The following is a 23,253-nucleotide window of genomic DNA, read 5'->3' as shown; positions in this document are numbered from 1 at the left end:
GTATAGCGTTCAGTATGTTTCCGGTATAGGGTGGTGTTTATGTGACCATCGCTTATTAGCACAGTAGTGTCCAGGAAGTGGATCTCTTGTGTGGACTGGTCCAGGCAGAGGTTGTAGGTGGGATGGAAATTGTTGAAATCATGGTGGAATTCCTCAAGGGTTTTCTTTTCCATGGGACCAGATGATGAAGATGTCATCAGTGTAGCACAAGTAGAGTAGGGGCATTAGGGGACGAGAGCTGAGGAAGCGTTGTTCTAAGTCAGCCATAAAAACGTTGGCACACTGTGGGGTCATGTGAGTACCCATAGCAGTGCTGCTGACTTGAAGGTAAACATTGTCCCCAAATGTGAAATAGTTATGGGTGAGGACAAAGTCACAAAGTTCAGCCTCCAGGTTTGCTGTGACATTATCGGGGATACTGTTCCTGACGGCTTGTAGTCCATCTTTGTGTGGAATGATGATGGAGCGTCTACATAGCCAGACAATCCTGCTGTCAGGGTGCCAATGCCTGAGATGATGGGGCATCCAGGATTTCCAGGTTTATGGATCTTGGGTAGCAGATAGAATAACCCTGGTTGGGGTTCTAGGCTGTCTTATTGCCAAGGGACGGAGAAACTCAGCCAGCCGCAGGGGGTGCATAACACCGTCCTAGTGTGGGGGTGACAGCGCCTCCAAGATCCTGACACCCCTATTGGTTCCACTGCTGGTTGTTTTCCTTTTTCGGTGGGACTTTGGGCAAGTTGCTCCCCCCTCTAGGGCTCCGTCCCCAGCAAGCAAATGGGGATTTAATACTTTCCCGCTATTGGAAAGTGCTGGGAGAATCCCCCAGCCAAAGCTGCTCTGACAGCGCTAAGCAGCATCTGACCATTCAAGGTCAGAGCGCACTGCCCAGGAGGAGTGTTTGGCTCTGGGGTTTCACTTCAGCCCAGTCTAGAGAGAGGGGCCTAGCCATGGGGTTTGGATCAAGAAGACCAAGTCTCCAATTTATTAAGGGCGTTTTGAATTCCAGTCCTGAGCTCCAAAGTGCTTGGTGTCGTTTGCACATTTTAGAAGCATGATCTCCACTCCATTTTCCAAATAATTCATGAAACTATTGAATAGTACTGGACCCCGGACTGATCCCTGCCGGACCCACGAGTTGCCCCCTCTCTGTTGGGCAGCCAACCATGGAGAAGGGCCCTTGGAGTCTGGGCTTTCAACCAGCTCTGCACCCACATGACACTGATTGCAGCTGGACCGCATTTCCCTCGTTTGCTTGTGAGAATGTCCTACGGGACTGTGTCAAAAGCCTTAGTAACCCTGAGATAGATCCCATCTACTGTTTACCCACCTCCACTTGGCCCGGAACCCTGCCAAAGAAGGAAAGAGGCTGGGTTTGGGATGATTTGTTCTTGACAAATCCATGCTCACTTGTCCTAAGAACCAAATTCTCCTGTAGGTGCTGCTGACAAACTGTTTAAGAATGTATTGCAGTATCTCTCCAGCTATGGAAGTGAGGCTAGCTAGTCTGTAAGTCCCAGGGGTCTCTTTGTTCCCCTTTGAAAGATAGGTCCTGTCTTGTTCATGGATGGGAAGATGTTCTTTTTCAGGGATCTCAGATGAGAACTGGGGCACAACACCTGGTTTGTTAAGGCCACAAACATGGAGGCAGGAACCTCTTCTCTCCTGCTGGCAAAGAACCCCAGGTACCTAAAAGACAGGGACTCACACCCCTGAATGGGCTTTAGAAAAGGCAATGGTTAAAAAGTTTGTCCCGACCATTTCTTGTTTCCGCAGACTAGACATTTTAGCAAACTTTAGAATTCCTTGGTGTTAAACACCGTGAAACTCCCCTTTCTCCTTCACAGAGGGCTTTATCGCCCCTTATCTCACTCAGGCTCACGACTGCCCAGAGTTTGAGAACTGTCCCTGTTCCCATTGGGCAGATGGGGAGGAGCCTGAGGTATAGAGAAGGGAAGTGACCTGTCACCAGATGGATCAGACTGAACAGGTTTCAAATCTCCAGGAGGTTCTTACCTTCTAAACAGGGACGGCTGTTTTCTAGTAAAATCACTAAAAGGGAAGGAGAAAACTCGAGAGAGGTTCCTCCTGGCGCTCACGTCCGTGAACCCGAATACTCTCTCAGTCCTCAAAGAGAGACCTGGAGAAGGAGACTTGCTGCAGCAAAGCCACAGGGGTCTCTGAGGTTTCCCTGGCCCCTCGCCCCGTCCTGCCTGGCTGATGTCAGCATCTCTCTGTGAGGTCACCACCTCCCCACCACCTTGGACCAATAGTCTGAGGTCCTGCAAAAGGCCTTTGTGATGTCACTGCCACACCCCTCCCTTGCTGGGCTAATGTCCTGCCTCTGGCCAGGCACTTTGCAGGTTTGAGCTACTCCCTGTGGATCACCCCACTCAAGGAGCGTTCATTCTAGGCAGCAAGCCAGCTAGACAGGGAAACATCAGACGCTGCTCCCAATGCTACACTCAGTTTTTCAGAAATTAGTCGACTTTATGGCCAGAAGAGACCATTAGAGCATCTAATCTGACCCCCTGCATATCACAGGCCTCCTGTATGACAGAAGAGCTACTTTGGCATCTAGTCTTCATTAAATGACATCAGGAGATGGAGAATCCACCACTTCCCTTGGTAGCTTGTTCGTGTGGTGAATCATCCTCGCTGTTGAATATTTGTGCCTTAGTTGTAATATGAATTTGTCTCTTTTCACCTTCAGGCCATTGGGTCTTGTTATGCGTTTCTCTGCTAGATTCAAGAGCGCTTTAACACCCAATATTTTCTCTCCATTAAGGCACTTCAACACGTCAATGAAGTCACCTTTCAATGTTCTTTTGATCAGCTAAGCAGGTTGAGCTCTTTCAATAGCTCCCTAGAAGGCATTTTTCTCCAGCCCTCAGAACCTTTGGTGGCTCTTTGCTGCCCCAGCTCCAATTTCACAACATCTTTTTCAAACGAGGACACCAAAACTGGAGGCAGTATTCCAGTATCAGTCTGACTGATGCCGTGTCACCTCCTGTGACGTTATTGACATAATCTGTAACTGTATAGATCACCATTGCGACCGCTGTTCTATTTGTAGCCAATATTGTAGAAAGGTTGTCACGTAAGGGGTCTATGGAGAGGTCCTGATTGGCTGATTATAATTATGCTATTTCTAGATGTGTATCATTTTTATAGTTGATGTTATGAATTCCTGCCCATTTCCCCATTGGCTGGAGCATGGCTAGATTGTGTCTGTGGTTAATGATGTTGCTGTAGATTGTTCGTTTCCTGCCTTGGCAATTCAGACAGTCCCTTTTCCCAACATATCTCCAGCACATCATTAGTTCCAATAAAAGGGGCAGCTTTTCTCTGGGGCACTGAGATTTTCTGGGGAGTTGGTGGCTCCTTTCTTTCCTCACCCTGGAGTAAACTCACCTTTTTATTCCATGGTTCATGCTTTATGGAATAACAACAGCAGCTTGAAGAAAGAGGAGAGTGAATATCTCACTGCCAGGGCTGAAGGTGGCCACGTCCCCTCTGTTTGACCGTTGCCATTGCAGGAGAGACGGTGTCAATACAATTGAATGCCCTGGCTCAGACTAGTGACACAGGGAGGTTTTGCTGTTCATGGATCCATGCAAAGGAAATTGTGTCTCTGTGTGAAACGGAGGAGGGACATGAAACGGCCACAGGGTGGTGCAATGCCCTAAGCTAAGGCAGGAGGGGGAAGGAATGGGGCTGAGGAATGACTGAAGTGGACTCACCTGGGATTGAAATGACATTTGTTTGTGTCGGGCAGTGAGAAATGTGACATTAATTCAGATGCAGGGTTGAGGCTTCTTTAGCTCCTTGTAGAACTTGAACTTGATTTCCCAGAAGGGAGAAAGGGAAAGTCTGGGGCTGCCTTGAGTCCCTGGCTGGGTCTCCTGGGCAGTGGAAAACATCCCTTGTTTGGCCCTGCCAAGGGGATCGCGGAGGCTGAGACGCCCCTCGGCTTGGATCAAAGGGGGAGTTGGATGGAATTTATCACACAACCCTCCCTGCTCCCCAGAGCCCCACGGGGAGAAGCTAGAGAAGGGGGAGTCATTCCTCCCCTGCGCTCCCAGAAGAGCTGCTAGCAGGGCCGCCCGGAGGCAGGGGCAAGGGGGGCAATTTGCCCAAGGCCCTGGGTCTTGCAGGGGCCCCCACAAGCAGGAGCGTAGCTGGGGGGAGCAGGGGGGCTGCCACTCCCCCACTGAGCACATTCCCCCGAAGTGGTGCCTTAGTAGGAATTTGGAATAAGGTGGAAAGATCTGGATTTCTCCCCCCCCCCCCGCCGAGTACGGCACTGCTGATTGGCCGCCGGGGCCTGATTGAGCTGCTCCCATTGGGCCTCCAGCAGCCAGACCCCCCCTTGCACACACACACACCCCCGCTGCCTCAGCACGCTGCGGGGGAGGGGCTGTGTGCTGGCACGTGTTTCACTTTGGCTCCAGAGGCAGCCAGCGGCTCGAGCTGCCGGGTGGTAAGAGGAGTCCTGGGGGGCAGTTAGGGAGCAAGGGGAGTGTTGGATGGTTCGGGGGGGGGACTTTCTGGGGGCTGGGGCAGTCAGGGAGCAGGGGGGGTTAGATGGGAGGAAGTCTGGGCCTCTGTCCAACAGCAAAACACAAGCCTAGAAAAGCAGCCGTTAGCGGGAAGTGCTATCAGCTGGCCCGGGCAGCCTGCACGGCCCCCGGCTCACTTGCCTGAGCTGTATTGTTAATGCATTTTAGTTGGAAGATGCAGCCTGAGTGATTGAAAGGCCCCAAACGCGGCTGAAAGAGCTGGGAGAGTTGCAAGCTTTTTCTGCTGGGCTTTTCATCGGGGTCACACAATGCAAACCTGCTTGAGGCTCCGCACAGGAGAGATTTCTTGAGGCCGTCCATGCAGCTCACAGCTTAAGTTCTTCTAAGCTTGCAGCCGTGGCACAAAAGGATTTGGGAGCAGTTAACAATTCTGTGTGGTTAAGAGATTTTCATTTCCTGGGCCCTGCTACCCAATGCCACAGGGGAGACTGAGTGAGTAGCCCGGCTTGTCCTCTGCAATCCCTTCCCTGCGTCTTTCCCTTGTGTTTGCAAGGGTCTCATTAACATGCTGCATCCGAACACACCTTCCCTCCAGAGACACAGTCCTGGCTTCTCCTCCTTCCTCACTTTCTCCTTCTCTCCATCTCTGTGGTTTTTCTCCATGCCCCGTCCCTGGTCTCTGCTCCCTCCCCACCCCATGCACTGTATTGAGCACGTCTCTGCCTCTCTTTTTTATGGGCCCTGTGCTGGGATGGCAGAGGCAGGGCTATTGTTGTGTTCTCTGCTGGGTCTGTCTGGATCAGACTCTAAAATCAAACACTCCCTTTGCTAGCAGGATCCCTCCGCCTGCTCACAAGAGCTTCTGGCTACACACTAGAGCCAGGTGCTAGGACAGAAGCAGCTGCCCATGTACCCTCAATGGCAGGAGCAGTGCGTGGTCCTCGCCCTGCCCCCCACACACTTTGGATTACGGGTGTGTCTTGGTGTATATTGGGGTCCTGTCAGGGGTGGGAGTGGTTGGATAGGTGTGGGAGTCGTGCCAGTGTGTCTGGGGGCTGGGGTGTTGATAAGGGTCGGGGCTGTCTGGGGACAGGTTGGGTTCTAGGGGGCAGTCAGGGACCGGGGTCCCAGGAGGGGGCAGTCAGGGGACAAGGAGTGGGGGTGGGAGTTCTGAAGGGGGCAGGAAGTGGGAGGAGCGGATGTAATTAGTAATTTGATATGTTGGGTGGTGCCTTTTTATGTGTTCGCTTCCCCTCATGTGAGACCCTGGCTACGCCGCTGCCCACGAGAATACAGTATTCTACAGTATTGCAACTTTTTTGTCTGGAAGGGGCCCCCAAAATTGCTTTGCCCCAGGCCCCCTGAATCCTGTGGGCAGCCCTGAACTAATGTCGAGTGTTTGCTCAGCGGGAGGAGGGCAGTGGGGAGGGATCCTGGAAGCAGGGAGTTGGACAGTGTGGGAGGAGCCCAGCAGTGGGGGTGGGGGCAGAGGTCTGAGGGGAGGTCAGGAAGGATCCCAGCGTTGTGGGAAGTGGGCAGCATGGAGAGCCCAGGCCTGGCATGGGCTCTGGGCAGAGTGACTCTGTCCTTCTACACTCCCCCCCGGCAGGCTAGGCAGGACTGGGAGAATTACGTGTTTGTTGGTAAATGTCAATTTCTGCGTAAACACACGACCCAATGGCAAAATATTTCCATTGATAATCATCAAACCTGACAGATGGGCAGAGTAAGAAACATGCTGCTTGAGAACGTGTCCTGTTCCAATCCGATACGGATCCCTTCCGCCTTGGGCACCACCAGGCGGGTGTTTCATTTCCCTCCCTATTTTCACACAGAGACACAATGTCCTTTGCATGGATCCATGAACAGCAAAACCTCCCTGTGTCTCTTGTCTGAGCCAGGGCATCCGATTCCAGTGACACCTTCTCTCCTGCAATGGTAACTGTCAAACAGAGGAGACGTGGCCACCTTCAGCCCTGGCAGTGAGATATTCCCTCTCCTCTTTCTTCAGGCTGATGTTGTTATTCCATAAAACATGAACCATGGAATAAAAAGCTGAGTTTACTCCAGGGTGAGGAAAGAAAGGAGCCACCATCTCCCCAAAAAATCACAGTGCCCCAGAGAAAAGCTGCCCCTGTTATTGGAACTAATGATGTGCTGGAGATATGTTGGGAAAAGGGACTGTCTGAATCGCCAAGGCAGGAAATGAACAATCTACAGCAACATCATTAACCACAGACACACTCTAGCCATGCTCCAGCCAGTGGGGAAATGGGCAGGAATTCATAACGTCAACTATAAAAATGATACACATCTAGAAATAGCATAATTATAATCAGCCAATCAGAACCTCTCCATAGACCCTTTACGCGACAACCTTTCTACAATATTGGCTACAAATAGAACAGCAGTCACAACGGTGATCTATACGGTTACAGATTATGTCAATAACGTCACAGGAGGTGACACGGCATCAGTGAGACTGATACTGGAATAGCCTCCAGTTTTGGTGTCCTCGTTTGAAAAAGATGTTGTGAAATTGGAGCTGGGGCAGCAAAGAGACACCAAATGTTCTGAGGGCTGGAGAAAAATGCCTTCTAGTGAGCTATTGAAAGAGCTCAACCTGTTTAGCTTATCAAAAGAAGATTGAAAGGTGACTTCATTGAAGTGTTGAAGTGCCTTCAGAGAGAGAAAAGATTTGGGTATTAAAAGGCTCTTGAATCAAGCAGAGAAAGGCATAAAAAGACCCAATGGCTGGAAGGTGAAAAGAGACAAATTCATATTACAACTAAGGCACAAATATTCAACAGTCAGGATGATTCACCACAGGAACAAGCTACCACGGGAAGTGATGGATTCTCCAACTCCTGATGTCATGTCATGAAGACTAGATGCCTTTCTGGAATGTATTTGCCCCCAAAATAGCTCTTGTGTCATACAGGAGGCCTGTGATATGCAGGGGGTCAGATTAGATGCTCTAATGGTCTCTTCTGGCCATAAAGTCAACTCATTTCTGAAAAACTGAGTGTAGCATTGGGAGCAGCATCTGATGTTTCCCTGTCTAGCCGGCTTGCTGCCTAGAACGAACGCTCCTTGAGTGGGGTGATCCCCAGGGAGTAGCTCAAACCTCCAAAGTGCCTGGCCTGGGGCAGGACATTGGCACAGCAAGGGAGGGGTGTGGCAGTGACATCACAAAGGCCTTTTGCAGGACCTCAGACTATTGGTCCAAGGTGGTGGGGAGGTGGTGACCTCACAGAGAGATGCTGACATCAGCCAGGCAGGACAGGGGCGAGGGGCCAGGGAAACCTCAGAGACCCCTGTGGCTTTGCTGCAGCAAGTCTCCTTCTCCAGGTCTCTCTCTGAGGACTGAGGGAGTATTCGGGTTCACGGACGTGAGTGCCAGGAGGAACCTCTTTCGAGTTTTCTCCTTCCCTCTTAGTGATTTTACTAGAAAACAGCCATCCCTGTTTAGAAGGTAAGAGCCTCCTCGAGATGTGAAACCTGTTCAGTCTGATCCATCTGGTGACAGGTCACTTCCCTTCTCTATACCTCAGGCTCCTCCCCATCTGCCCAATGGGAACAGGGACAGTTCTCAAACTCTGGGCAGTCGTGAGCCTGAGTGAGATAAGGGGCGATAAAGCCCTCTGTGAAGGAGAAAGGGGCGTTTCACGGTGTTTAACACCAAGGAATTCTAAAGTTTGCTAAAATGTCTAGTCTGCGGAAACAAGAAATGGTCGGGGCCAAACTTTTTAACCACTGCCTTTTCTAAAGCCCATTCAGGGGTGTGAGTCCCTGTCTTTTAGGTACCTGGGGTTCTTTGCCAGCAGGAGAGAAGAGGTACCTGCCTCCATTTTTGTGGCCTTAACAAACCAGGTGTTGTGCCCCACTTCTCATCTGAGATCCCTGAAAAAGAACATCTTCCCATCCATGAACAAGACAGGACCTATCTTTCAAAGGGGAACAAAGAGACCCCTGGGACTTACAGACTAGCTAGCCTCACTTCCATAGCTGGAGAGATACTGCAATACATTCTTAAACAGTTTGTCAGCAGCACCTACAGGAGAATTTGGTTCTTAGGACAAGTGAGCATGGATTTGTCAAGAACAAATCATCCCAAACCAATCCTCTTTCCTTCTTTGGCAGGGTTCCGGGCCTAGTGGAGGTGGGTAAACAGTAGATGGGATCTATCTTGGGGTCACTAAGGCTTTTGACACAGTCCCGCAGGACATTCTCACAAGCAAACAAGGGAAATGAGGTCTAGATTCAATCAGTGTCACGAGGGTGCAGAGCTGGTTGAAAGCCCAGACTCCAAGGGCCCTTCTCCATGGTTGGCTGCCCAACAGAGAGGGCACCTCGTGGGTCCGGCAGGGATCAGTCCGGGGTCAGTACTATTCAATAGTTTCATGAATGATTTGGAAAATGGAGTGGAGAGCATGCTTCTAAAATGTGCAAATGACACCAAGCACTTTGGAGCTCAGGACTGGAATTCAAAATGCCCTTAACAAATTGGAGACTTGGTCTTCTTGAGCCAAACCCCATGGCTGGGCCCCTCTCTCTAGACTGGGCTGAAGTGAAACCCCAGAGCCAAACCCTCCTCCTCCTGGGCAGCGCTCCGGCCTTGAATGGTCAGATGCTGCTTAGCGCTGTCAGAGCAGCTTTGGCTGGGGGATTCTCCCAGCACTTTCCAATAGCGGGAAGGTACGAAATCCCCATTTGCCTGCTGGGGACGGAGCCCTAGAGGGGGGAGCAACTTGCCCAAAGTCCCCCAGGAAAGGAAAACAACCAGCAGTGGAACCAATAGGGGTGTCAGGATCTTGGAGGCGCTGTCACCCCCACACTAGGGCGGTGTTATGCACCCCTGCGGCTGGCCGAGTTTCTCCGTCTCTTGGCAATAAGACAGCCTAGAACCCCAACCAGGGTTATTCTATCTGCTACCCAAGATCCATAAACCTGGAAATCCTGGATGCCCCATCATCTCAGGCATTGGCACCCTGACAGCAGGATTGTCTGGCTATGTAGACGCTCCATCATCATTCCACACAAAGATGGACTACAAGCCGTCAGGAACAGTATCCCGATAATGTCACAGCTGAATTTTGTGACTTTGTCCTCACCCATAACTATTTCACATTTGGGGACAATGTGTACCTTCAAGTCAGCGGCACTGCTATGGGTACTCACATGACCCCACAGTGTGCCAACGTTTTATGGCTGACTTAGAACAACGCTTCCTCAGCTCTCGTCCCCTAATGCCCCTACTCTACTTGTGCTACACTGATGACATCTTCATCATCTGGTCCCATGGAAAAGAAAACCCTTGAGGAATTCCACCATGATTTCAACAATTTCCATCCCACCTACAACCTCTGCCTGGACCAATCCACACAAGAGATCCACTTCCTGGACACTACTGTGCTAATAAGCGATGGTCACATAAACACCACCCTATACCGGAAACATACTGACCGCTGTACTTACCTACATGTCTCCAGCTTTCACCCAGACCACATCACACAATCCATTGTCTACAGCCAAGCTCTAAGATACAACCGCATTTGCTCCAACCCCTCAGACAGAGACAAACACCTACAAGATCTCTATCAAGCGTTCTTACAACTACAGTACCCACCTGCTGAAGTGAAGAAGCAGATTGACAGAGCCAGAAGAGTACCCAGAAGTCACCTACTACAGGACAGGCCCAACAAAGAAAGGAACAGAACCCCACTAGCCGTCACCTTCAGCCCCCAACTAAAACCTCTCCAGTGCATCATCAAGGATCTACAACCCATCCTGAAGGACAATCCCTCACTCTCACAGATCTTGGGAGACAGGCCAGTCCTTGCTTACTGACAGCCACCCAACCTGAAGCAAATACTTACCAGCAACCACACAACAAAAACACTAACCCAGGAACCTATCCTTGCAACAAAACCCGTTGCCAACTCTGTCCACATATCTATTCAGGGGACACCATCATAGGACCTAATCACATCAGCAATGCCATCAGGGGCTCATTCACCTGCACATCTACCAATGTGATATGTGCCATCATGTGCCAGCAATGCCTCTCTGCCATGTACATTGGCCAAACCAAAGAGTCTCTACATAAAAGAATAAATGGACACAAATCAGACATCAAGAATTATAACATTCAAACACAGCCAGAGAACACTTCAATCTCCCTGGTCACTCGATTACAGACCTAAAAGTCGCAATATTATAACAAAAAACCTTCAACAACAGACTCCCACAAGAGATGCTGAATTGGAATTAATTTGCAAACTGGACACCATTAAATTAGGCTTGAATAAAGACTGGGAGTGGTGGGTGGTCATTACACAAAGTCAAACTATTTCCCCATGTTTATTTGTCCCCTACTGTTACTCACACCTTCTTGTCAACTGTTGGAAATGGGCCATCCTGATTATCACTACAAGTTTTTTTCTCCTGCTGATAATAGCTCACCTTAACTGCTCACTCTCATTATAGTGTGGATGGCAACACCCATTTTTTCATGTTCTCTGTGTATATATATATATCTTCCTGCTGTATTTTCCACTGTATGCATCTGATTAAGTGGATTTTAGGCCACGAAAGCTTATGCTCAAATAAATTTGTTAGTCTCTAAGGTGCCATAAGTACTCATTATTTTTGCAGATAAATTAATGGAGGTTAAGTCCATAAATGGCTATTAGGCAGCCTGGGTAAGGAATGGTGTCTCTAGCCTCTGTTTGTCAGAGGGAGGAGATGGATGGCAGGAGAGAGATCACTTGATCATTATCTGTTAGGTTCACTCCCTCTGGGGCACCTGGCATTGGCCACTGTTGACAGATAGGATATGGGGTTGGATGGACCTTTGGTCTGACCCAGTCTGGCCATTCTTCTATTCTTATGAAGGGAGGGGGAAAGCTCTGTAACAGAGTTTCTGTAGTGTAGTGGTTATCACGTTTGCCTAACATGCAAAAGGTCCGTGGTTCAAAACCAAACAGAAACATGATGGCTTAATTTTTCCCAACTCCGAGTGGCCTGTCCCTGCTGTTGTAGGAGCAGCAGTGATTTCTATGCTCAATAGGTCTGTTATACTTCCCCGATTCCCATTTTTGTCTCCTCTCCCTCTCTGAATGCCTGTGAAGTGGCTTTCCCCCTCTCCCTCCCGCTCCCTCCTGCAATGCTTGTGGGATGAATGGGCTGGTTGAACGGCTGGAAGATCAGAAGAGCTCCTAGATAGACAAGGTGTCTGGGACTCTAATTAGGCAGCGATCGCACACCCAGAGCATGGACACTACATGGACACTGGCTGAGGTGGAGTGTGACCCACCAGATGCAGCCAAGTCATCTCCAGTCGCAGGCCATGAGGAGCAGGTCCTTAAAAGGGGAAGGGGCCCTGTGCTCAGGAGTCACTCACAAGCTTGTACCTCCAGTGAATGCCCTTGGCCCGGACCGCCTGGCCAGTGGTTCGCTGCATTGCAGTTCATTGTGCCTCAGGAAGACTTACCTTCATCGCACTGTCCATCGCGGCGCTGTGGGACACTTACCTTGCAGAATCCTGTGCCTGCCTCTTGGCTTCCCAGGGATGGCTACTTGCAGCCCAGGAGAAGAAGGATGGTTCTGGTGAAAGGAAGACAAGCAAAGCACTGGGAGAAATTTGGGTGTGGGCTCTGCGCTGGGGGTGGGGGTGGGGTGCAGGAGGGGTGGTGCAGCTCCCAAAGTGACCGGTACACACAACCCTCTGGCAGCAGCTCCTAGATGAGTGGGGCCAGGGGATCTCCATGTGCTGCTGTCTGCAGGCGCTGCCTCCAGAGCTCCCATTGGCTACAGTTCCTGGCCAATGGGAGCTGCAGAGTCGGTGCCCGGGCAGGGGCAGCACGTGGAGACACTCCCCCCACCCCAGGGGATGCTGGGACATGCCAGCCACTTCTGGGAGCGGCACGGAGGGACGGAGGTAGAGTGGGCAGGGAGCCACCTTAGTGCTGCTGGCACATCTCTTCACACCCGTTGGGGGAGGGGAGCAGAGGGCCTCCATGTGCTGCCTGGGGTAGGGGCAGAGCACGGAGCTGCCTCCCCTCCCGGGTCTATTCCAGGAGTGGGTGGGTGGGGTCTTTTGGCCTGCAAGGTGCAGCAGGTCAGACTAGATGATCACACTGGTCCCTTCTGACCTTAAAGGCTCTGAGTCTAAAAGGGAGAGGGAAGTAAAGGAATTTAAAAAAAATAAAATAAACCAACCATTGTAATACCAGGATGACTCCAACTGCTCATTATATAGTCCCACCCCTTTCTTCCTCCACTGGGTGTTTAATGATCTGTTGGGATTTGGGACACTGATTCTCTCATTCCATTGATAAACTGAAACAATGTGACTGAAACTAAACCAATTCCCAGTGGAGGAATCATCACATCTTGCATTGGCTGGGAATTGAACCCAGGTCAACTGCTTGGAAGGCAGCTATGCTCACCACTATACCACCAATGCATCTGGTGAAAGTCTCTGATTTTTCACACTTGGTGATTGGTCACCTTACTTCTCAGCATGAGGCAAATGTCTCTGTGGTCTCTGCCATTCATCGTGGGGAGTTTCCCCACTGATAACAGTTCTTGCTGGGTTGGGGATGGGAGAGAGAAGAGGCGTTTATTCTGTTTCATTCCTCTCCATTTTCTGTTCCTCCCCCTCCCTTCCAGGGTCCTCCCTTCCATTTCAGACTGTGCAGTGACACCCTCCCCGCACCCAGGACTCTCGAGCCTCTGGAGCAGCGCGATCCCATGAGATCCTCAGTGACCAAGGGTCTTTTCCAACTTCCAGGAGACCCAGCTTGAGTCTAAAGGAAGCTCTGTTCCTTCCTGGGGATCCTCTCTCCCTTCATGGAGATCAAGCGCATGAAGCCTCTGCCTTGCCTCCTGGCTCTGAATTCATGTCCCATTTCCCACTATGTGCTCGAAAGAAACAAATGTTTCTAACCCAGGTGAGCGGCGTTAATTCAGCTGGAATCCTTCACCCACATTCCTTAGGAGATACAGACTCTCTGTGACACAGACTGACTGGGGTTCATCTCTGCATGTCCCCAATGGGGAAGGAAAGACACTGAGGGGGAAGGAAGAAGATGGACAGAAGGAGTCAAATGGGGCTAGACCAGAATAGGACATTTTCTGCCTGTTAAAATGTACTAGACTCTAATTGCTTAAAACAAAACAAAAACCCACCAGCTTCTGTTTGAACCATCAGCTTTTCACAGAGCAGCCAAAGTGGTGAAGCACAGACACACATAACCACCTACAGCCCAAGTTTGTCTAAGAAGCACCTATAGTGGCTCATGCAGGGGGAAATGCAGCTGTGGGTGTGAGTTCAGGCCTCACCCAGAGCATTGATTTTCATTAGCCACGGAGCTTCCCCTACTTCCTTTGCCCAATTCACATGGAAAGTGCCATAGGAGGGTGATGAGAGTAAATTCTAAACTCTGAAATGCGGAGGTTGGCCCAGAGATTGGGATAAGGGGTTTGAAGAGAAAAAGCTCTAAGAGTATAAAACCAGACAGTCTCCAGGGGCAGGTCCGGTACAACGCCTCAACAGGGAGACATTCGGGGGAGGGGGTTTCACTCCCTCTGTTCAATGTCCTGAGAGGTATTTGAAGATGAAGATAACGCCATGGCTAACAGGTGACTGGCATGTCCTGGGTTAAAGAAAGGGACCTGGGTTAATAGTCTGAAGATTTGCGTTACCGTCACTGTCTGACCCCCCTTCAGTGCGGAGCAGGTTTGTACGTTGCTGGGTGGAACGCACAGACTCCTGGAGAGCAGGGGCAGCTGTTTCCATGGCAGAGAGCCTGGCACTTAGGAGACTTTCTACACTTGCTGTTTTGAAGCAATTCAGTAAAATAACAGAGGAGCTACAACGTCTGGTCCAAAATTTCATCCGCCCCTGGTGCAAAAACACTATTTTAAGATCTACATCGGAGGCTCCCGGCACTAGGACACCTGACCAGAGAGCTCAGTGGGGGCGTAACAGCTGCTGACTCTGAGGGTCCCGGGCTAAATCCACTTGCAGGGGGAAGTGTTTTGATTTATTTGATGGATAATGAGCACCAGCTACCAGGGGAGAAGCCCTAAGAGTCGCTGCCACTCCAGCTGCTGCTAGGGCAGGGGGGAGCCCCAGGGGGCCAGCTGCTGCTCTGGCCACCCCAGAAGTGCTGCCAGAGGCCACCAGGCTGTGGCTGCTCCTGCTGCCCTCGGGACCACTGGACAAGTGGTCCCCGGGCCAGCCGCATTGGCCGCTGCTTGGGCGGTCCCTGGAGCCAGTTGATTGAGTGGCCCTGGAGTCAGCCACTGTGGCCACTGCAGAAGTCACGGAGGTTGCAGGAAGTCACAGAATCCGTCACTTCCACCACCTCCGTGACAGACACGGAGACAAACCCCTCCCTGCTGTGACTGCAGTTCCTGGAAGGAAAGAGAAGAACAGAAAGTGACGAGAGAAAGAAAAACAGAGATTCCCTGTCACCTCTCTCTCTGCTGCCTCCCCCCTTGTATTCTGTAATCCCATCTCACTGGGTTCCCTGTGCTGGTGCCATGGGGGTGACACTAGAGTTCTGGGGATTTGGGGGGCTCTTCATTTCTCAACATTTCACACAAATTTGTCTTTGGGCTGAAATTTCTCCTGTTAGGCCTCTGTCAGAGCTGTACCCCACCCTGTTTGTGGGTGGTGGAGGGAAGAGGGGAGATGTAAATTGCAGAGCAGGCAGAGAAGTCGCTCATAAAGGGTCATATTGATCCAGTGACTGGTTCTGACCTGGGTCACACGTCCTCTGACACAGGCTCATGTGTAGAACATGGGAGCTCTGGCTTGTCCTAAATGCTGTAGACTGTGAGTTCCTGGGAAAGGGCAGGGGAGAGGGAGCAAGAGGAGAAAGGCAGAGACATTGGAGATGAGGAATTGGGGGGAGAAGAAGGAGAGAACAGAGAGACAATAAATGATTGAAGCAGAACAGGTGTCCCAACTCCATCTTGCTCATCACAGGTGTTCAGAGAGACAGGTAGTTTTCCAGTGTCAAGTCTGAACTTTGATTCTAACAATGTGCACTGAAATATCAAGGGGATCTCCACATACCTGATCTCTTCCCCCCTCCCCTTTTTTAGTATTAACTTTTATTTTGACGTGTTTGGCTTAACCGTGATCGTCCCTTTCCCCACCTGTATTGCAACTTGGGGGTTATGTTTATTGTGCCTCCCTTTTGTTCATGTCATTATAATTATAACAGCAAAGGAAACTGCAGGAGCAAAAACTGACTCAAAACTTCATGTCCCCATCATGCCAGAACATCCTACAAACAGCTCACGCAGCTGGAATCATAACACGCAAGCCCAGGGGATGGGAGATGCAGGTTTCCGTGTGTTCTGTCTTTCTCAGATGACACATTCCAGCCCCTTGTGTGCCTCCATCCTGTATGACCTGCTGGACTTCGACACATTTATTGTCTCATTCTATAGATAATGTGATTGTAACACAATGTGACTGAAATTAAACCACTTCCAGATGAGGAAACAACAGAAGAGAAAAGCCATTATTGCATTGGCTGGGAATCAAACCCAGATGAATTGCTTGAAAGACACCTACACACACCACTATACCACCAATGCGTCTGGCAGGAGTAGCTTTCCTGCAGGCTCTGTGCGCTGCCAAAGGGGGTGACACATGACCACGGAGTTAGTGAGCAGGGTGGATGGGCTGGAAGCTGCCTGACAGCTGGGAGCAGACTTAGGATCCCAGAGTGACTGAAAGGGGGCAAAGGTGAAAACAGATCTCACTGGGAGCTGGCCCCACACCCGCCCCTAGGAGAGGGGAACTGAAGCTCAACTTCAATCACAGAAAAATCTTCCCTGAGAAGGAAGGGGACAGCTTGTTTTAAAGACCAGGTTTGTGTTTGTTCCTGCTATACACGGAGGGGCTGGGTAGTGCTGATTCCGGCCCCCAGACTCTGGGAGGATAAGGAACAAATTCAGGCTGCCAGTGACCTGCAGTAGGGAGATGATCTTTTGACAGTGACGGACGCCTCGTCCTAAAGGCCTTTGTCTGCCCCCTTCCAGTGACTGTTTGGCACAGGAATGCAGCCCCCACTCCTGGGTCTCTCCTGGGGAAATACCGGTAATGTTTCTGTGCAAAACACCAAAGCTTTTAACAGCAAGGAAGAAAAGGAAATGGCCACACGATGGGATTAGGACATAAGGAATGAAACACAAGATCCTTCTCTCATGTGCATTGACTTTTAACCTTGTTTGTGGTGGTGTTGTATCCATGTTGGTCCCAGGGGACCTCTGGGGCGCCGGGCATTGGCCACTTTCGGGAGAGTGGGCTAGATGAACTGGTCTGACTCAGTGTGGCTGTTCTTATGTTCTAACTGCTGGTTATGGAAGAGACGAACTTCCAGGTTCTGGAAGAAGAACTGAAGAAGGGTGCTGGGTTAGCTCCACAGCTTGTCTCTTTCACCAACAGAGGTTGGTCCTCTGCAAGCTCTTACCCTCACCCGCCTTGTCTCTCTTGGACTCTGAAAAGTGTTTTCTCTCCACTCCCCTTGGAGAGAAGTTAAGTTTTTCTTTGGGCAACTATCAGGCTGAAGCAATTGTATTGACTGTGACACTAGAATTGAAGATTTAATATTATAAATAAATGAGTCTAAACCTGAGGTTCTGGTTTTCACATTAGTTTTTCTAACTCAGTTCCCAATGCTCTTCTAGAAAGGCCTCCAGGCTGCCTGCCCAGCCCAGCAAAAGTGGCCAGGAGAAAGCCCACACTGCTGCTTTTTCAGGTAGTTGAAGGCTGCTATCAAACCCCCCTCACTCCGTCAGTCCCCAGTCTGTGGCAGTGCCTGGGATTCTTCCGTCCTAAGTGCAGGACTCTGCACTTCTCCTTGTTGAACCTCCTCAGATTTCTTTTGGCCCAATCCTCCAATTTGTCTAGGTCGCTCTGGACCCAAACCCTGTCCTCCAGCGCTTGGATTCTTTACATGCTTTCACAGAGCAAAGAGCACATGTTCCATGATTTCATAGGGCAGAGTTTTGTGCTATCGGGAGCTTTCCCTGTGTGGATTTGACAGGTGGATCAACATAGAGACACACTGACCCTTCTCAGGGTGCTGAGGACTGTGAGTCTCCTTGTTGCCACCTGCCACGAGGAAGAGGGAGTTTTGCATTTGGCAGCTGGATGTTAGTGACCAAACTCACCAGCCTGCTGGAACTCAAAGACCCGCCTCTGAGCTACAGCAGCCACCTTAACCCTTGAGTTCCTTCAATGTGTCCCCCTCTGGGGACCAGCCCGGATCACCAGATACCCGGTGAAATCCCAGATCCTCTCTTCCCCAAGTATCCCAGGTTACTAGTTTTACTGTGGACCATTGCTACTGTATCTCACACAGCACCTGAGTACAGTTATCGAACAAGCAAAAAATTTATTTAACAATGGATAGAGATTTAAACAAACAAACGTGAGTGACGGAAACCAACTGTTACCAACTAAACAAAGGCAGAAAGTGATAGAATAGAAAGGCCACCACAAAAAACAGAGAGAGGAACAATAAGATACTAAAAGGACAATGGTTGGAACTCTCCATTTCTCTCAGTCTTTGGATTGATGGGTACTAGAGCTGTAGCAACAGTTGAGGAACCAAGGTAAATTAAATCTAAGGTTTGAGCTGCTAGTGAAGCATTTCCCACACTCACTGCAATCATAGGGCCTCTCTCCTCGTGGATTGTTTGATGCCTAATAAGGTGCGAACTGCGGTTGAAGGTTTTCCCGCACTCAGTGCATTCATAGGGCCTGTCCCCTGTGTGGATTCTCTGATGTCTAGAAAGGACTGATCTTTGAGTGAAGCTTTTCACACACTCACGGCATTCAAAGGGCCTCTCCCCCGTGTGGATTCTCTGATGTTGAGAAAGGTTTGAGCTGCTAGTGAAGCATTTCCCACACTCACGGCATTCAAAGGTCCTCTCCCCTGTGTGGATTCTCTGATGTTGAGAAAGGTCTGAGCTGCTAGTGAAGCATTTCCCACACTCACGGCATTCAAAGGTCCTCTCCCCTGTGTGGATTCTCTGATGTTGAGAAAGGTCTGAGCTGCTAGTGAAGCTTTTCCCACACTCACTGCATTCAAAGGGCCTCTCCCCTGTGTGGATTCTCTGATGTTGAGAAAGGTTTGAGCTGCTAGTGAAGCGTTTCCCACACTCACGGCATTCAAAGGGTCTCTCCCCTGTGTGGATTCTCTGATGAACAGAAAGGGCCGAGCGGCTAGTGAAGCATTTCCGACACTCACGGCATTCATAGGGCCTTTCCCCTGTGTGGATTCTCTGATGTTTAGAAAGGTCTGAGCTGCTAGTGAAGCTTATCCCACACTCACTGCATTCAAAGGGCCTCTCCCCTGTGTGGATTCTCTGATGTTGAGAAAGGTTTGAGCTGCTAGTGAAGCATTTCCCACACTCAGTGCATTCATAGGGCCTGTCCCCTGTGTGGATTCTCTGATGTACAGAAAGGGCTGAGCTGTGAGAGAAGGTTTTTCCCCACTCCCTGCATGTATTTTTTCTCTTTCGCCTGAGGATATCCTGCTGTGTTGTGATTTCCATGAGGACCTTCTGAGTTCCCCAACAGGAAATAAATTTATCCACTTTCTTCCCTGGCTGGTTTCCTTCATCTGTTTTTGGTCTGTGCTGAATCTCCCAGGATTTTCCCTGCTCATGACTCCTGGACACATTCCTTTTCGATCTTTGAGATAATGCTCTGTTTTTACCCACTGGCTCAACATTATCAGGCTGAGAATTCTGCTCCTCTTTCTCACATGCCATTGCATCACCTGCTGTGACAGAGACAGAAACCTCAAACAGGGATGGAAAGGGGAAGACCAAACAAAAACAAGTGCTGAAGACAGGTCAAATAAAAATCAGGAGCTGAACTCCCCCAAACTCTTCCCCCAAATAGGAGAGAGGAGGGGGATGAATTCAGCCTTCACATCCCATCCAAATACGCAGGGGGAAGGGAGGAAGCTACTGCCTGGTGTCTGCTAGGATCTATAGGAAGCCATGAACTATATTTACCCTGAGGATACGACTCCTGCTACGGACAATAATGAACTGAGAGACCTCCCCAAGGGCTTTGTTGGGCATTCCAGATGTTTCATTCAGGCACTTACAGATTCTGAGGTGGTTTAATGTTTCCTCACCTGTGCAGGAAGATCTCAGGATCTCTCTTTCCTCTGAACCCTGGAGGTCTGGGACCCATGGCTCTTCCCCTTGTTCCAGCTGGGAGATCATATCAAGTTGGAAAACTAGAAACCCTGCTCAGATGAAAGAAAACAAAGGAGTTCAGTTGATTTCATAAGACTTGGTCATAAAAAAACAAGAGTGGGAGAACACTTCGGCCTCCCTGGCCACACGGTGGCGGATTTTAAGGTGGCCATCCTCCAGCAAGAGAACTTTAGGACCGGACTCCGGAGAGAGGCTGCTGAGCTCCAGTTCATCTGCAAATTTAACACCATCAGTTTAGGACTAAACAAAGACTGTGAATGGCTTGCCAATTACAGAACCAGTTTCTCCTCCCTTGGTTTTCACACCTCAGCTGCTGGAACAGGGCCCCATCCTCCCTGATTGATCTAACCTCGTTATCTCTAGCTTGCTTCTTGCTTGCTTATATATACACACCTGCCCCTGGAAATTTCCACTGCTTGCATCCGAAGAAGTGGGTGTTCACCCACGAAAGCTCATGCTACAAAAGATCTGTTAGTCTATAAGGTGCCACAGGATTCTTTGCTGCTTCTAAAAAACATTCTATTCATTTAACTTCAGTGCTTAATGTGACCTGGTGGGCCAGGGGCAGTTCTCACTGACAATGCCAAAGTTAGGACAGGCTGAAAAAGGGAGAGTAGATGCTCCCAAAACTGCTGGTTAACACTGAAGTTAAACTCACCGACCAGTCACCAGCTGTGCTTCTGATCCCCCACGCGGGTTATCGAGAAGCTGAAAAAAGAAATCACACGGCCCCCTTTATTGCATCCCTGTTCTCTGACTCCTAATCAGCAACTAGGTCCAGTACAGTGAGAGGTTATTTAAAAACTCTGCTCACATAAACAAAGTGTTCTTCTGACCCCAAAGGGTCAGCCACATCACCAGGTCAGTATAGGTTTGGATATTACCCAAAATTCCATCCTTCCAGACAATCCTTTAGCATCTAAACTAAAGGTTTAAAGGAAAGAAAGACAGAAAGAAGTTAAATGGGAAAGCAGTCAGATACATTCCAAAATGGATATATCAGGTTCTTAGCAGTATTGGTGAGTTGCTGGCTTGAAAGTCCGTCTGGAACACATCCATAGCTTGGATGGGTCATTCAGTCCTTTGTTCCAGGGTTCAGTTTGTAGAGAAGTTGCTCCAGAAGTAGGAAGGGGGATTGAAGACAAATGGAGATGATGCAGCTGCCCTTTATATTCCTTTTGCCATGTGGCCTGTACTTCCTGTGTCCCAAACACAAGATTCAGAGCACAAAGGTGATACAAACATAGAAACAAAATTATCATACTTGGCAAATCATAACATTTTCACTGACACCTTGCATGGCATATCTAGCACGATTCATTGCAATTTTATCAGATTATATTATTATTTTATTATTAATACCAAAGTGTCTCACAATTCCATACAGTGTCACACTTGGTAAACCAGTGAATTCCCAGGACCAGTTCCCCAGGTCCTTGAAGATGCCGAACACTGGGCTTATGAGGGACTGAAATACCCACATATCTTCTGGGAACACACACACAGACACTGTGTCAGTCTGTAGAGCAGTTTTTAAACTAGGAGATGGGGGAAAGCCGACTGCTGCAGAGGAGCGTGTGGATCGGACACAGACTTCTCTTAGGGGAGAGTCTGATGATAGAGAATCTCCAGGTTATAGTCAGGAGCAGAGGAATGAGAAGTATAATGTAAGGGCCAGATCAGATGATAAACAGTCACATAAAAAAGAATCTGGCACATCAGAAAAAGGCAGGCTAATAAACAGGGACAAGTTTTTAAAGTGCTTGTACACAAATGCCAGAAGTCTAAATAATAAGATGGGTGAACTAGAGTGCCTTGTGATAAAGGAGGATATAGATATAATAGGCATCACAGAAACCTGGTGGACTGAGAGCAATCAATGGGACACAATCATTCCGGGGTACAAAATATATCGGAAGGACAGAACAGGCCGTGCAGGGGGAGGAGTGGCACTATATGTTAAAGAAAGTGTAGATTCAAATGTAGTAAAAATCTTAAGCGAATCCACAGGTTCCATAGAGTCTCTATGGATAGAAATTTCATGCTCTAGTAAAAATATAACAGTAGGGATCTATTATCGACCACCTGACCAGGACAGTAATAGTGATGATGAAATGCTAAGGGAAATTAGAGAGGCTATCAAAATTAAGAACCCAATAATAGTGGGGGATTTCAATTATCCCCATATTGACTGGGAACATTTCACTTCAGGACGAAATGCAGAGATAAAATTTCTCGATACTTTAAATGACTGCTTCATGGAGCAGCTGGTACGGGAACCCACAAGGGGAGAGGCGACTCTAGATTTAATCCTGAGTGGAGCGCAGGAGCTGGTCCAAGAGGTAACTATAGCAGGACCGCTTGGAAATAGTGACCATAATACAATAGCATTCAACATCCCTGTGGTGGGAAGAACATCTCAACTGCCCAACACTGTGGCCTTTAATTTCAAAAGGGGGAACTATACAAAAATGAGGGGGTTAGTTAGACAAAAGTTAAAAGGTACAGTGACTAAAGTGAAATCCCTGCAAGTTGCGTGGGCCCTTTTTAAAGACACCATAATAGAGGCCCAACTTCAATGTATACCCCAAATTAAGAAAAACAGTAAAAGAACTAAAAAAGAGCCACCGTGGCTTAACAACCATGTAAAAGAAGCAGTGAGAGATAAAAAGACTTCCTTTAAAAGTGGAAGTCAAATCCTAGTGAGGCAAATAGAAAGGAGCACAAACACTGCCAACTTAAGTGCAAGAGTGTAATAAGAAAAGCCAAAGAGGAGTTTGAAGAACGGCTAGCCAAAAACTCCAAAGGTAATAACAAAATGTTTTTTAAGTACATCAGAAGCAGGAAGCCTGCTAAACAACCAGTGGGGCCCCTTGACGATGAAAATACAAAAGGAGCGCTTAAAGATGATAAAGTCATTGCGGAGAAACTAAATGGATTCTTTGCTTCAGTCTTCACGGCTGAGGATGTTAGGAGATTCCCAAACCTGAGCTGGCTTTTGTAGGTGACAAATCTGAGGAACTGTCACAGATTGAAGTATCACTAGAGGAGGTTTTGGAATTAATTGATAAACTCAACATTAACAAGTCACCGGGACCAGATGGCATTCACCCAAGAGTTCTGAAAGAACTCAAATGTGAAGTTGTGGAACTATTAACTAAGGTTTGTAACCTGTCCTTTAAATCGGCTTCGGTACCCAATGACTGGAAGTTAGCTAATGTAACGCCAATATTTAAAAAGGGCTCTAGGGGTGATCCCGGCAATTACAGACCGGTAAGTCTAACGTCGGTACCGGGCAAATTAGTTGAAACAATAGTAAAGAATAAAATTGTCAGACACATAGAAGAACATAAATTGTTGGGCAAAAGTCAACACAGTTTCCGTAAAGGGAAGTCATGTCTTACTAATCTATTAGAGTTCTTTGAGAGGGTCAACAAACATGTGGACAAGGGGGATCCGG

At 49.0% G+C, this 23,253-nt stretch overlaps 1 protein-coding gene and 1 non-coding gene across 2 annotated transcripts in view; both read right to left on the bottom strand.

The window, feature by feature from the left end:
- LOC120381973 (zinc finger protein 850-like) overlaps positions 1-23,253 on the bottom strand; it is a 754,134-nt gene that overhangs the window by 319,138 nt on the left and 411,743 nt on the right. Inside the window, exon 7 of the mRNA XM_039500144.1 lies at positions 18,261-19,059. Within this exon, the coding sequence (XP_039356078.1) occupies positions 18,261-19,059 (799 nt within the window). The remainder of the gene's footprint in view (positions 1-18,260; positions 19,060-23,253) is intronic.
- Positions 12,922-12,993, bottom strand: TRNAG-UCC. Its single transcript has one exon. It is a non-coding gene; the product is annotated as a tRNA-Gly (tRNA).

The sequence above is a fragment of the Mauremys reevesii genome, linkage group 14, assembly GCF_016161935.1.
Source record: "Mauremys reevesii isolate NIE-2019 linkage group 14, ASM1616193v1, whole genome shotgun sequence".
NCBI classification, from domain to species: domain Eukaryota; kingdom Metazoa; phylum Chordata; order Testudines; family Geoemydidae; genus Mauremys; species Mauremys reevesii.
Note: the sequence above shows the minus strand (reverse complement) of the source record. Positions and strands in the feature narration are given on the sequence as shown.